Here is a 14,117-nt window from a genome sequence, read left to right as displayed (position 1 = left end):
AGGCCAGAACAAAAACTCTTCATATACCTCAAAACTTTCAGAGTAATTTTTGTACTTGTTTAATAGTTACATTAATGAATGTCGTTAACAATCATTATCCAGCAACTTCCAGCTTTTAGATTGATTTGTACTGTGAAAGTGATGTTTCACATGAATTAAAAATATCCTTTTACCCATTGTCTACCAATTAAAATTCAAATATGTACCCTCAGTACTGAATTTGTTTTTATTTTTTTAGTGACAGAATGGTGATTTGAGTCAATTAAAAATATTAAACGACCATATAACATGTAAAAATTGTATTTTTTCCTTGTATTTTAAGTTTACTCACATATTTTAATTGGATTTGTATCAGCTCTATTACTAAAAATAAAATGATGTGGATCATTTGCTACGCTTGTCCACTCCTAAGTTTGACGGTTAGGTCTTGTCGCATCATTTTCATGAATTTCTTCATTGTCGCTTTCACTACTAATTTTTTTCAAAACGTTATCAAAGTTACCGTCACTCACTTAATTTTCACTTTTATTGAGTATGTTCTCCAAAAAAATTTTACTCTCAGAAGACAGAATTCAGTCTTGCTGCAACTTATTTCACACGCCAACTAATCAAAACAATCAACAGATGAAATGGTAAACAACAATTGATTTCATGAGACTCAACCAGGTTCAAAATCGTACATGTTTTGTTTTATCAGACTGACCATCATACCAATATAATAGTATACACAAATGTCAAAATAATCTATATCAGGAATATTTTAAGACTAAAAAATAAATAATATAGCATGACAAGCAGTGCCAGTCAACGCTAATTACGCAAATGCTAACTGATGAAGGGGAAAATATTTCATTGCTACCCAATAGGTTGAATAATAAATCTAAGCATCTAATTTTTAAAATAATTAAAACAAAATATAAATAATATTTCAAGATATATATTGTATTATATTATAAGATATATATTATATTGTCATTGTTAGTTATAAGATTATTGTTAAAAACCATACAAAATTATTTAACAGTTGGTTAAGGTCAGGTGTATCAGTTAAAAACAAATATTCTTAAATGTGAATCTGACATATAAATGTATTTCTTGTACACTGAGAGAGGATTGTTTGTTAACAGACTGCGGTGCTGAGCTGGGCTAACACGGACTCACTAGTGATGAAGAGTGGTGGAGTGGCACTGACGAGTGCTCCACAAGTAGTCATCAATGCCAACATGAGACGGCCCACCAACACTCCCACCAGCGTAGTGGTAGCCAATCCTACTCTACTGGATCCAGCACAGAATGGTGTGCGCATTGTCACCGATATCAATGGCATCCAGCCAACACAAAACCGCATCCAAGTGGTGCCGTCCGGTGCAACGGTCGCACTCAGTGAACAGAACCGTGTCCAGATAGTGAACTCGCTCAGTGAGCAACAGAACCGGGTGCAAATAGTTGCCAACTCATTGAGTGAACAGCAAAACCGGGTGCAAATAGTGAACTCACTTAGTGAACAACAAAACCGGGTACATATAGTGTCCAACTCTGTGAGTGAACAGCAAAACAGAGTGCAAATTGTTTCGAGTGTTCCTCATTCGCAAACTATGTCTTTCAATGATCAGAATAGGTTTCACACTATAGTCTCTCGTGCTCCTAGCTCGACCTCCATGTCTTTAGAGCAACAAAACAGAGTTCATATAGTGTCAGGTGTTCCCACATCCACCACCATGTCCTTGACAGAACAACAGAACAGAGTGCAGATAGTCTCAGGCAGTCAAATGTCTACAGGGATGTCATTGACTGATCAACAGAGCAGAGTTCAAATAGTTTCGGGTGTTCCTAGTGCCAACACTCTTTCACTCACAGAGCAACAAAATAGGGTCCAGATTGTCTCCGGTGTTCCTAATTCTACTCTCACCGAGCAACAGAACAGGGTACAAATAGTGTCCGGCATTCCTAGTTCAAGTTCCATGGCTCTGACTGAACAGAACCGCGTCCAAATCGTGTCGGGGGTCGCCAACCCTTCTTCTATGTCTCTCAGTGAACAAAATAGAGTGCAGATCGTGTCGGCAGTGCCACAGTCTAGTGCGATGTCATTAGAGCAGCAGAACCGTGTCCAGATTGTCTCGGGAGTCCACAGTTCCAGTGCCATGTCAATGACGGAACAACAGAACAGGGTACAGATAGTTTCCGGCATCACCAACAAGGCGATGTCTCTAACTGAACAGCAGAATAGAGTCCAGATCATCTCTAGCGTGCCAACCGCAAACTCCATGTCACTGACTGAACAGCAAAACAGGGTACAAATTGTTTCCGGGATGCAAAATTCCAACTCATTATCCTTAGAACAGCAGAATAGAGTTCAAATTGTTTCAGGAATGCAGAGTAATGGAATGTCAGTAGCGGAGCAACAAAATAGAGTCCATATTGTGTCTGGTTTGGCCAACTCTAGCATGTCCTGTGAACAGAACAGGGTTCAGATTGTATCTGGTGTCAGCAATGCTACGGGAATCCAAATTAATGAACAACCATCCAGCAGAGTACATGTGGTATCAGCTTCAACAAACACTACAGATCAACCTAGCAGGGTCCAAATTGTATCTGGCATTCCAAACCGAACAGCAACTTCACTGCCAGAAAGAATACAGTTGGTACAGAATGAACAAAACAGAGTGCAGATTGCAACTACTATGCCGAGTTTGTCTTTTACTGACCATCAAAATAGGGTCCATATCGTGTCAGGGTCTTCAAACTCCAATCCTGTGATATCAGAACAAAATAGGGTGCAAATTGTGACAGGTGTTCCTAATACTAATATTTTATCCCTGAATGAACAACAACAAAGTAGGGTACAAATTCTCTCCAATACCAGTCACAATAGTGTGTCATTAGCTCCTGAACAACAAAGACTACAACTGGTAGCCGGTCTGAGCTCAGACCCTACTGTTCAGATTGTTACAACAATGGCAAATTCTGAACATTGTCACATTTCCTCAGCAGGGAACCTTTCGCTTAGTGAACAACAGAGGCTTCACGTCGTAACTTCTCTTGCAGGCACAGGAGGTGTCAGTGACCAACGAATACATATTGTGTCTGGTTCACCGATGAACGACAGGCTGAGGCTCTCCAGTGGTGCTGTTGAACCACCCAGACAGATGCAGAGCAGCGGAGTACAAACTGTAGAGCAGGTGATCAGGCCACAGTTCCAGCCCAAACAGCCAGCTCGTTCTCCACAGGTCCCACAACAGTATCAACCCACCATCATCAGTCCCCGATGTAACCCCACTATGTCTCCACAATCTCCTCGGGGTGGAGCCAACAAGAGTCCTGTTGTCTTTCCTGCTCACAGTCCCCAACACAGTCAACAACAGCAACCGTCACCGCAACAACAGCAGCAACAAACACAAACACCAAAGTCGACATTCTCAAACCGCCCGAACCTGACAGTAGTCACACAATCTTCACCGTCCTACCAGCCACAGCCAATGGCCACATCACAAACACAGACCTCACACTTAGAGAACCACACGTTGGTTAATCATTACCAACAGTTTCCATCGAAACCAGTGTCCACATGTGGGTCTCACCTGAACCATCAGATGGACAGTTCTAATAACCATCCCTCTGTAATAACCTCATTGGCCACGTGTCAGACGACGACGGCAATAACCAAGCCCCTTCAGGCAGTAACAAGGCAGCCTCAGAGACCTGTTACGACCACATCATCAGCAAACTCCTTCCAGAACTCATTCCTCGACAGTATAGCGCAGTCTCATCCGAACCTGGTCATTAACAAATCTCCCACACCGCCTATTGCATCTAAAGCTCTAAAACCGAAGAAGTTACCAAAGAAATCAGCTGTGGTGAAGCCAATGATGCACGAAGAGCGTCAGGGCCCCCAGACAACTGCCCCTAGTTGTGAGAAAGAGCCTGAGCCACCCAGCCTGGTGCCCATCAGTACCCAATGCGACTCCACCCACCCATCCAATATGGTGCAGAGGGTTCAAACCATCCAGCTCACACCTCAGAAGCAGCAGGTAATAATTTTAACAATTTTCATTCATTTTATATAAATTAAAATTAGTAATAGTCCTTTCAATTTGTAATGTATCTATATATGCACGTGAAAGATTATATGAACTTTTATAAGTTAATTGTTTGAAAATCTTAAAATTTATGAAACTTTTACCCGTTATGCAAAAAATGATAAAAAAGAATCTACCTTTGTAATGTAGTTGTGAACTGAACTTTATACAATGCTTGACTAATTATATAGAACATAAATCAGTGCTGTTGCAGTTTGGTGGATTTCTCTATATCAATCAACTGTAAATAATAAATAACTAAAACAAAACTATGATATGTATCTACATTAGTAAACAAATATATTACTCTTAGTATTATTTACTAAAACTACTAACATAAGAACATTACAGGATCATAATATCTCAGATAAAACGTTGCTGTGTTTTGTATTAAACCATTTTAATGCTATTCTGTTCTTGTAACACACTCCTACAGAGTAGTTTTATGCTAAAATATGGCATAGTGCTGCAGGATTTTGTAAAACGCTTATGCTTGTTTTATTTCTTAGAATTTTGTTTTTTATGAAAGCAAAAAGTATTGCACTTGTGAAAATTAATAAATTACTAATATATTAGTAAGTTGGTTTTTAATATAATAATTTAAAATTATGTTTTAGTAATGTATTTATTAACTGGTTATCCAAAATTTCTGGTTTGTACAAATGTTATGTTTGAAATAGAAGTCTAAGGAAGACATGTGACTAAGCATTAGTTGTGTTTGTAAATATAATTGCAAAACACATTCCTTTCATATAAATATATATATATATATATATATATATATATATATATATATATATATATATATATATATAGCAATGGAACAATAGTAATGTCAGAGAATCTGATTAATTAATCACATATCAGTATTTTTCAGTAATCCACCTCATTTTGACATTGACACCATAAAAGGTTACTACATTATTTGGTTTGAAAGAGATCTCAATATTGACCTTTAAAAACTTTTTAGCACCTAAAGGCTGTGCAGAGTCAGATCGCGGCGTTGACCCAAAAGAAGGTACGGACGCCTACAGAAAATGCAGCATTACAACGGCTCTTTGTGGATCAGCAGAAGATTCTGTTCTCTGGCAAACTGATCCCCACAATCCCTGGCCAGCATGCTCAAGGCATTACTTTTGTGAGTACATACATAGAACTGTCATAGATTAATTGTGAAATTATTAAGGAAAAAACTAGAAGAAAAGAAAAATATAAAAATGGAATATTTGACAGATTATTTTATATTTTAATAAAACCTGTTCAATATATATGTTGTACAAGGGCTATCCAGAAAGTAACAGACGTTTTTGAAGTGTGCGGTAGTGGGTGGGGCTACAGTCGCCACAATTATCCACAAATTTTACAAAATTTTACTTCATGAAATTGTTGTAGGGAAGCTTGGGTACCACAAATTTTGTGCCATGTGGGTTCCAAAAATCCTTACGGAAGATCACAAAAATCAGACTTACTGCATCGGTAACTTTCCTTGATGAATACAACAGACATGGTAACGACCTTCTCGATGGTATCGTTACTGGTAATGAAAGATGGTTAAAGCATGTCAATTGTGAAACAAAAATGCAGTCTATGGAATAAAATAAATAAATAAATAAGGCCTTTATTCTTGAGCGGATTTCAGTTTACAATCTGTTTTACAAATCGACTCACGTCAAACTAATCATAACAGTACAATTCGTATTTTAAAACTGTGACACCCAAATATTGCGTGCTGGTAATTTACATAGAAAATTCATACTTAAACAACAATACATCATTAAGGTACCTATACAGTTTTAACTTCCTTTTTGAAAGTTTTAACAGACAAAGTCTTTATAACTGGTGGTAAGGCATTGTACTCCTGGGGTCCAAAGTACGAGAAGGACCTTTTTGTAGCCTTCAACCGCACACGCGGCAGTTGCAGCTTGTCGTCCTGTCGAGTGTGCCGTTCTCTTAGAGTCGCTCGCGCCACTAGTTTCCGTCTCAGCTAAGAGGGTTCACCAGTTACCAAAACCTTATGCACCAATGTCACAGTTTGGAGCCTACAAACATCTTGAACAGAGTGTAAATTTGCTCTTTTGCGATAAGGTGAGATGTGGTCAAATTTTTTTAGATTATAAACAAACCTCAGCGCACTGTTCTGTATCCGTGCAAGGATGACATTTGCCTCTTGAGTTAAGCAGCTACCAAACACTGGAAGGGCGTAATATATTGATGGAAATACCAGAGAATTTACAATATGCAGCTTTGAAAGCATTGGAATTAACGCTCTGTATCTATTCAAAACTCTCAATTTACACATTGCACGTTGAGAAATCAATTCAACATGTTTAAGAAAGATTAGCTGATTGTCAATTATAACTCCCAGGACTTTAACAAAAACACGATCCTCCAAACAAATACCCTCAACAGAAACAGAGAGAATACTCCTGTTCATGGTCTCTTTAATGGATGGTGAGCAAAAATGCACCGCAGAACACTTATCTGCATTCAACTTTAGGCCATGTCCCTCCGACCACTCTTTAACCCTACGCAGATCAGAATTGAAACACTGCACCGCTTCATGGACACCTGGAGGGGGATATGTTAGAAGCATCTGAGAGTCATCCGCATAGGAGTAGAGTGAATACGAGGACAATGCAAGTTCAAGATCAGCAGTATATAAAATGAACATAACAGGCCCTAAACATGACCCTTGAGGAACCCCTGTATCCTTCGACAGCGAGGAAGAGCAGTTTTCTTTTACCTTGGAATGGGGGCATACACATTCTCAAAGAAGAAGAAGAAAAAACTAAGAAAATGTCTCTAAACTCTGTCGGCGAGAAAGATTATGGCAATTGTTTTTTGGGATGCTAAGGGTGTGATTCTTGTTGATGTCCTTGAACGAGGGTTAATAATCAATTCAGAGAGGTACTGTGAAACATTGCAGAAGCTATGGGGAACGATTCAAAAGAAGCGTAGGGGAAAATTGAGCTGAAAAGTTTTCCACGACAATGCACGTCCCCATACATCCAATCGTACATGACAAGACTTGGATGATTTTGATTGGGAAGCGTTTGATTATCCGCCTTATAGCCCAGATCTGGCACCAAGTGACTACGTTTGAAATTTTACAAAAATTTTATAAAATCTTCATCTCTTTCCAGCGATGAAGACCTGGCTCGCAACGCAGCGTTTCTAAAGTGATGGTGAACTTTATGCTGGTGTTAATCAGAGGTTAAGATCTCAGGTGGCAGATTTCTACAAAGATGGAATCGAAAACTTGTGTCACGTTATGATAAATGTCTCAATTTGAACGGGGATTACGTTGAAAAATAGCCTAAGAGCTTTTAAATGTTTATAATAAAATGTTCTTATTTCAGATGGTTAATTTTTTTTATTTCAGAACATCTGTTACTTTCTGAATAGCCCTCGTAATATGGCCAGAAATTAGTGATGAGTGGTTTGAACTCATGTTAATTTGTTCTTCTTTCTGAAGAGAGGAAATAAAATTAAGTAAAGTTATCTAATAAAATATATTTAATATCTTAACAATAATAGCAAAAGATTTTTTTACCCCAAATATTCCATGTTTCAACCCTTTAGGGACCAGAACCATAAAAGTACTAGTTCTGAAATTGCACACTGCCTGAAATATGGCCATATAAACTGCATTGGCCTATCAGCGAACATTTTTGTTTGTGTTGTAATAAGGAACCATAACTAGAAGACCAACATAGATTAAAGGATATTTGGTAACAAAATGTGTAAAAATAAATTGTATTCATTAAAGAAACAAATGTAATCTTCTCAAAAAATATTTACATTGTATTAATTGTTTGAAACTATTTACATCATTAAACATAATAAAAGCTAAACAGATTTGTTTACATTCAAAATAAGTTTTAGTATGAAAGCAATGTACAAGGGTTGCTATTTATTTTTCTTGCCTAAAATTAAAAAGTATATATTATTGAAACTAATTTTATTGTTTTCCCAAATATTTTCAATCAAGATTCATACACTTTTCCATTCCTTTGAACCAACTGTCAAAGCACATTTTTTTCCACTTCACCAAGTTAGCTCCAAAATATGCATTTTGAATGTAGACGTCTTCGCTTATCAACCATGTTTGAACTCATTATACCAGATTTTTACAGTGCTGTAGGATAGGGCTTCATCACTAGAAATGAGAGTGATCATGTTTGTAGAGAGCATGTGCTTTTTGTGCTTCCCTGTATGTTACAAATATCAGTGGTAATATATAGTTGTTTAAGAAATTTTTGATAGGTAAGTGAAGAGATAAATGTTATCTATATGAATGAGTAAATCGTTGGTGTGAAAAACTGTTATCAAAGAAGTAAACTAAAACTAAAGATATAAAACTTTTTGAGAATTCAGGAATGAAGTGATTAGGTCCAGTTGAGATCAGATAAGAAGGGACTAGATCAGGGTGCAAGTTTCTGACCTTTGTACCAGCAGATAACAGCAAGCTGCTCTGAAGGATATAATAACAATTCAATGTTTATAAACATTGCTATCACTGTTTCTTCTTTCCCACTACTAGAAGCCTCTTATCATGTATAAGCCTCTTATAAAGTATTATTTGCATAGAGGTAGCTTTATTAGAAAAAATCCAACATGGCGCCTAGTAGGAACAGTAGTAAATGTAATGAGTGTTCTATATACGTTACAAATAAAACTGGTGGCATTCAATTCCAAGGAAATTGTGGTTTTTTGTTTCATTTTGAGTGTGCCGGTAAATCTAAAATTGAATATCGCTTTAATACTGGTGAAAAATCAAACTTTACTTGTAGTAAGTGTGACAAGGACCCTGAAGAGGTTATAGCAGTAACTGAGAATAAGGCTTGCCATATAGGAAATAGTGACAATGACAATTGTAGTCTCCATATTAAAATCTTAACAGATCAAATTTATGAAATTTCTAAAAATCAGTGTGATAGGAGAAATCAATTAACGCAACTTCAAAATGAGAAGCTCAATGAGGCAGGTATATTAGAGGAAGCACTTGTAACCTTTGAAAGAAACCAGTTCTCATGCGCTGACAAATTAAAACAAAATGCTGTAAGACAAAATATACATTCCCAATCTATGAGTCTTAATGACTCAATTGGGTCTAACCTATCAAACGGTAGACTTAGGCCTGACAACAGCCTAGTTTTGACTTCTGCAGTTTCCAATCTTCCTTCTGATGGTAACAATGGAAGTGAAGGTGACTGTCAAATTCCCAAGACAACTACAGTACATTTGATGTCAGATAGTAAATTTACCAAGAGATCGGTGAACAAAAAAGAAGTCAACCCCTCAGCAGAAACCTGCCTCCTCCGCACTGGTTTTGGAAGGAAAAAAATCTCGGTTCAGCTCAGAGACTGGTTCGACTGATGTTAATGGCAAACCACGGCAAAATGAAATGGACAGTGCTGGATATGTTGAGGTTAGGTACAAAAAGCGAAAACAACCTAGACTATCTGGTTCCATCATTGGGAGAGCACAGTGGAGGAACAGTGACGATAAACTGAAGGTGGTTGATAAGCTTAGATATCTGTTTGTTTCAAGAATAGCGGAACAAGTGGACAGTGACTCATTGAAACAATATATTAACAAGCAAGTGGAGGGTAATTTCGAAATAACAAAGTTGAGAAGTAAGCGGCCTGGCTACAGCTCTTATAAGGTAGGTGTGCCTATATCTCTGTGGGAGAAGATCTACTCTCCTGACTTCTGGCCTTCGGGAGCCTTTGTGAATCGATTTCGATACAACCGTAAAAACTTTTCTTCTGGAAGTGACTTCTCGCATTCTTTTTTGGAACAAGGCGATCAAACGGATCCAAGGAGCTAAACTTAGGTCTTAATACAAATGTGTCTCAGTGTTGTGGGGCTGGGCCTAGTTCACCCAATCCCATCAAGTGGCATTCTGATAAATCTGGGTCGTCCAATCTTAGGCCTAACTTTATGTTGCTGGTTTGGAACGTGCAAAGCATAACTAATAAACTTTTAAACATTGAATTACTAAATTGCCAATACAATTGTGAAGTATTGTGTATTGCTGAACATTGGTTGTCCAAATCCGATATTAAGAACTTAGGAGTGACAGGATATGTTATGGCGGATTGTTTTGCCAGAGAAAAACATTCCCTTGGGGGTGTACTAATTTGCGTCAAGGAGGGATCTGAATTTGTTCCTCTGGATAGAATTGCTTGTCTCTCAGAAGAGATTACTTTTGAGTTAGCGGCGATTTTGCTGCCTGCCTGGAAGACTATAGTGGTAGCTTTCTACAGGTCTCCAGCCGGAAATTTAAATCTATTCCATGAGAAATTGAGTGAAATGTTTTCTATCTTGTGTGGCAATAAATTTAATCTAATTATTGCTGGTGATTTCAATGTGGACTTTCTCAAGCAAAGTGGTGATACCAAAGAGCTGTTAAACTTGTTTGATAGTTTTGGACTTAACACTACTGTTTATGAGGTAACAAGACCTGGCATAAATGATAACACGGGTAGCTGCATCGGCAATCTGCTTACGACTGTGCATCAAGATAGGGGACAATCCTCTGTTATTCATACTGCTGTCTCAGATCATTGTGCTCTCTTTTTTGAGGCTAAATTGGAACATGAAACATCAGAAGCTGTCACTAAGATATCCATCTCTAGGCCTATGTCTGATCGTGGTACATCACAGTTTTTATCTTATCTTGCTCTGGTTAATTGGAATGAAATTTACAGTATGGATTCAGATGTAAATTGTAAGTTTAAATTATTTTTAGATCATTTTCTGTGGGCTCTAAATACGAGGTGTGATCAAAAAGTTCCAGGACTGAATTTTTATACATTTATTCATACAACATACAGGTTATTCGAATTTGTCTCCTTCAAAGTACTCCCCTTGGGAAGCTACACACTTTTCCCACTGGTGTTTCCACTGATCAAAGGCCCCAGAAAACTCTTCTTTTGTAAAGGTGTTTAGCAGCTCCGTCGTTTTTTCTTTAATTTCGTCAACTGTTTAAAATCTTCGTCCTTTCAGGGGTCTCTTGAGCTTCAGGAAAAAAAAAGTCTGCTGGAGCCAGGTCAGGTGAGTAGGGGGGCTTAGGAATGACTGTCATTGCGTTTTTTACACAAAAGTCACGGATACCTAATGCAGAGTGAACAGGAGCATTGTCATGGTGAAGGACCCAATCACCACTTTGCCACAGCTCAGGTCTCTTTCTTTTCACAGCATTACACAATTTTCTGAGGGTTTCAAGATAAACAAAACGATTAATTGTTTGACCTTGTGGAAGGAATTCATAGTAGACGACACCTTTACAGTCAAAGAAAACCGTAAGCGTGACCTTCACATTTGATTTGACTTGACGTGCTTTCTTGGGTCTTGGAGAGCCTTTTGATGTCCATTGTGATGATTGGGCTTTTGTTTCCACATCGTAACCAAAAACCCATGTCTCGTCTCCCGTAATGACATAATCCAAAAAGCTTTCGTTGTCATTTGCCTTTTGAAGAAGTTCCTCAGAAACATGAATTCGGTGTTGTTTTTGGTCTTCAGTCAACAGTTTTGGCACAAACTTTGCTGCAACACGATGCATTTGAAGTTTTTCAGTTAAAATTTCCTGACATGACCCAAATGAAATGTTACACTCTTCTGCCATTTCACGGATTGTTAGTCGACGGTCTGATCAACATTGTCATCATTGATTGACGTTGAAGGGCGTCTGGAACGAGCGTCGTCGTCTATGGATGTTCGGCCACCTTTAAACCTCTTGAACCACTGATGGCAGCATGATCGGCTTAGACATTCTTCACCAAAAGCCTCTTGTGACATCAAAAAAGTTTCAGAAAACGTTTTGTTCAGTTTCACACAAACACGTTGCTCTTCTTTCACATTCATTTTCATTAAACAAAAAAATAGCCAGACTCTATAAAACTAATCTGAAACAAACTGTGCTAATGTTACTTTCAGTGATGTTATGATTGATCTGCAAACACAGCTGTGTTACTGTTGAGTCAGGGAATACAATGCTGCCAACCGCATCACTGTGAGACATTGCATTCCCATAGGATATAAAAAGTCCTGGAACTTTTTGATCACACCTCGTAGTTCTATGCCTCTTAAAAGAAAACCAATTAAAACTAGGTGTAAAGATGTTTCCTGGTACCATGATGGCCTAACTCAAATCAAGTTAGAGTTATACAGACTTTCATAATAAAGAACACAAGATCTGAGCTAAACTTAGAAATAAGAAGTAATTACAAAAAACTAAAAATAGTCTATAGGAATGAGATAAAGAAAGCTAAACTTAATTTTAATAATGGCCTAATTGACAAAGCAAAAAATAAAAGCAAGGCTGCTTGGAAGATAATAAACCAATCAGCTAGATTAAATAGCCAGTCTAGGCCTATAGGTTCATCTATCAAAATAAATCCAAATAGTTTTAATGAATTTTTTGTAAACTCAGTTTCCGAGACTTGTGACGGGATACCACCTAGCAATAATGACTACTCCTATTTAAATAACTACTCTTTTCATGGCTCCCAGCTGACAATTTTAGTTTTACAGTTTTTAAAGTGGAAGAAGTCTATGCTGCTATCATTAGTTTAAGTAATAGTTCTTGTCTTGACTGTTTTGGTGTTAATGCCCCTATTTTTTTAAAATTAGCTGCTAGTTTTGTTTGTGAGGTTTTAACTTTTTTGTTTAATGAATGTATTATGTTAGGTATTTTCCCTGATGTTTTAAAGACCAACAAAGTAATTCCTGTGCATAAGAAGGGTCCCAAGGATCAAGTGTGTAATTATAGGCCTATATCGCTTGTTTCAATTGTGTCAAAGGTTTTGGAACGGCTAGTTCATGGGCAGTTAGTTCATTATCTTGAAATCTATAATTTGCTTAGCAGCTGTCAGTTTGGTTTTCGGGCCAAGCACAGCACTGTTGGTGCAGTCCAATCTCTTATTAATGATTGTTATGAGGGCCTGGAATCGAAAAATTTGGTAAATTTTAGGTCTTATGACCTTTTCAAGGCCTTTGACACAGTAAATCATGCCATTTTAGTAAATAAGCTTAAGTTTTATGGTTTTAGTAATACTGTTGTAAATTTCTTTGTTTCTTACCTTACAAATAGGTTCCAATATGTTTATTTCAATGGCTCTTTGTCTGATACACGTCTTGTTCAGTTAGGTGTTCCCCAAGGTTCAATTTTGGAGCCTACTTTATTTATTATTTATGTAAATGACCTGCCCTCTAATCTTAATGACAACAGTGTAAGCACCTACATGTTTGCTGATGGCCTGGGCCTCAAAGTCTGTTCAGAATCAGTTGATGATTGTAGGGAGATGCTTAGTATTAAAACTTCAATTGTAAACGACTGGTGTGCAGCCAACAAATTATGTCTAAATGAAAATAAAATCCAGGATTTACAACTCACCTTGTCTTGTAGGTCAAGTGATAATGATGACTTGTCTTAAGTTTTTAGGTGTCTATTTGCAGTCAAACCTAAAGTGGCAAACTCACATTGATTATGTGGCTGCTCAGACTGCAAGGGGCATCTTTTTGATTAGGGCTCTAAATGGAGTAATTTCTATTGATCACATGCTGTGTGTATATTATGCATATATAAATAGTTTTTTTGACCTATGGAGTTGCTTTGTGGGGCCATTCTCATTTAGCAAATAAGCTGTTTGTACTTCAGAAGAAGGCAATTAGGATAATTGGCAATGTACATAGTAGAGAACATTGTAAACCTCTTTTTGTAAATTTTAATATTTTGACCCTGCCGTCCATCTATGTTTTTAATGTATTGTTGTATGTTAAAGATAATTTATTTAGACTTAGCAACCAAAGAGATGTACATAATCATTTTACACGCAATAGAAATAACTTAATAACTCCTAGATACCAGGGTATTAAGCTTTTCAATGCTCTACCCATGCAAGTAAAGATCATGAGCAGGACTAATTTCAAAAATGCCATAAAATGTTGGTTGTTAAAATCATCTATTTACAATGTTGATGAGTTTTTTCTTGTAGTGCAAAATCTCACAAGCTATGTATCATTATTGACGTT

The 14,117-nt window shown here is 37.3% G+C and overlaps 1 protein-coding gene across 1 annotated transcript in view; it reads left to right on the top strand.

Moving 5' to 3' along the window:
• The window catches only part of LOC124373499, a 67,305-nt gene that overhangs the window by 39,830 nt on the left and 13,358 nt on the right, over positions 1-14,117 (top strand). The window contains exons 13-14 of the mRNA XM_046831888.1: positions 1,128-4,028; positions 5,047-5,214. Coding sequence (XP_046687844.1) covers positions 1,128-4,028; positions 5,047-5,214 — 3,069 coding nt within the window. The remainder of the gene's footprint in view (positions 1-1,127; positions 4,029-5,046; positions 5,215-14,117) is intronic.

The sequence above is a fragment of the Homalodisca vitripennis genome, chromosome 1, assembly GCF_021130785.1.
Source record: "Homalodisca vitripennis isolate AUS2020 chromosome 1, UT_GWSS_2.1, whole genome shotgun sequence".
NCBI classification, from domain to species: domain Eukaryota; kingdom Metazoa; phylum Arthropoda; class Insecta; order Hemiptera; family Cicadellidae; genus Homalodisca; species Homalodisca vitripennis.
This window is presented reverse-complemented; position numbering and strand designations above follow the sequence as displayed.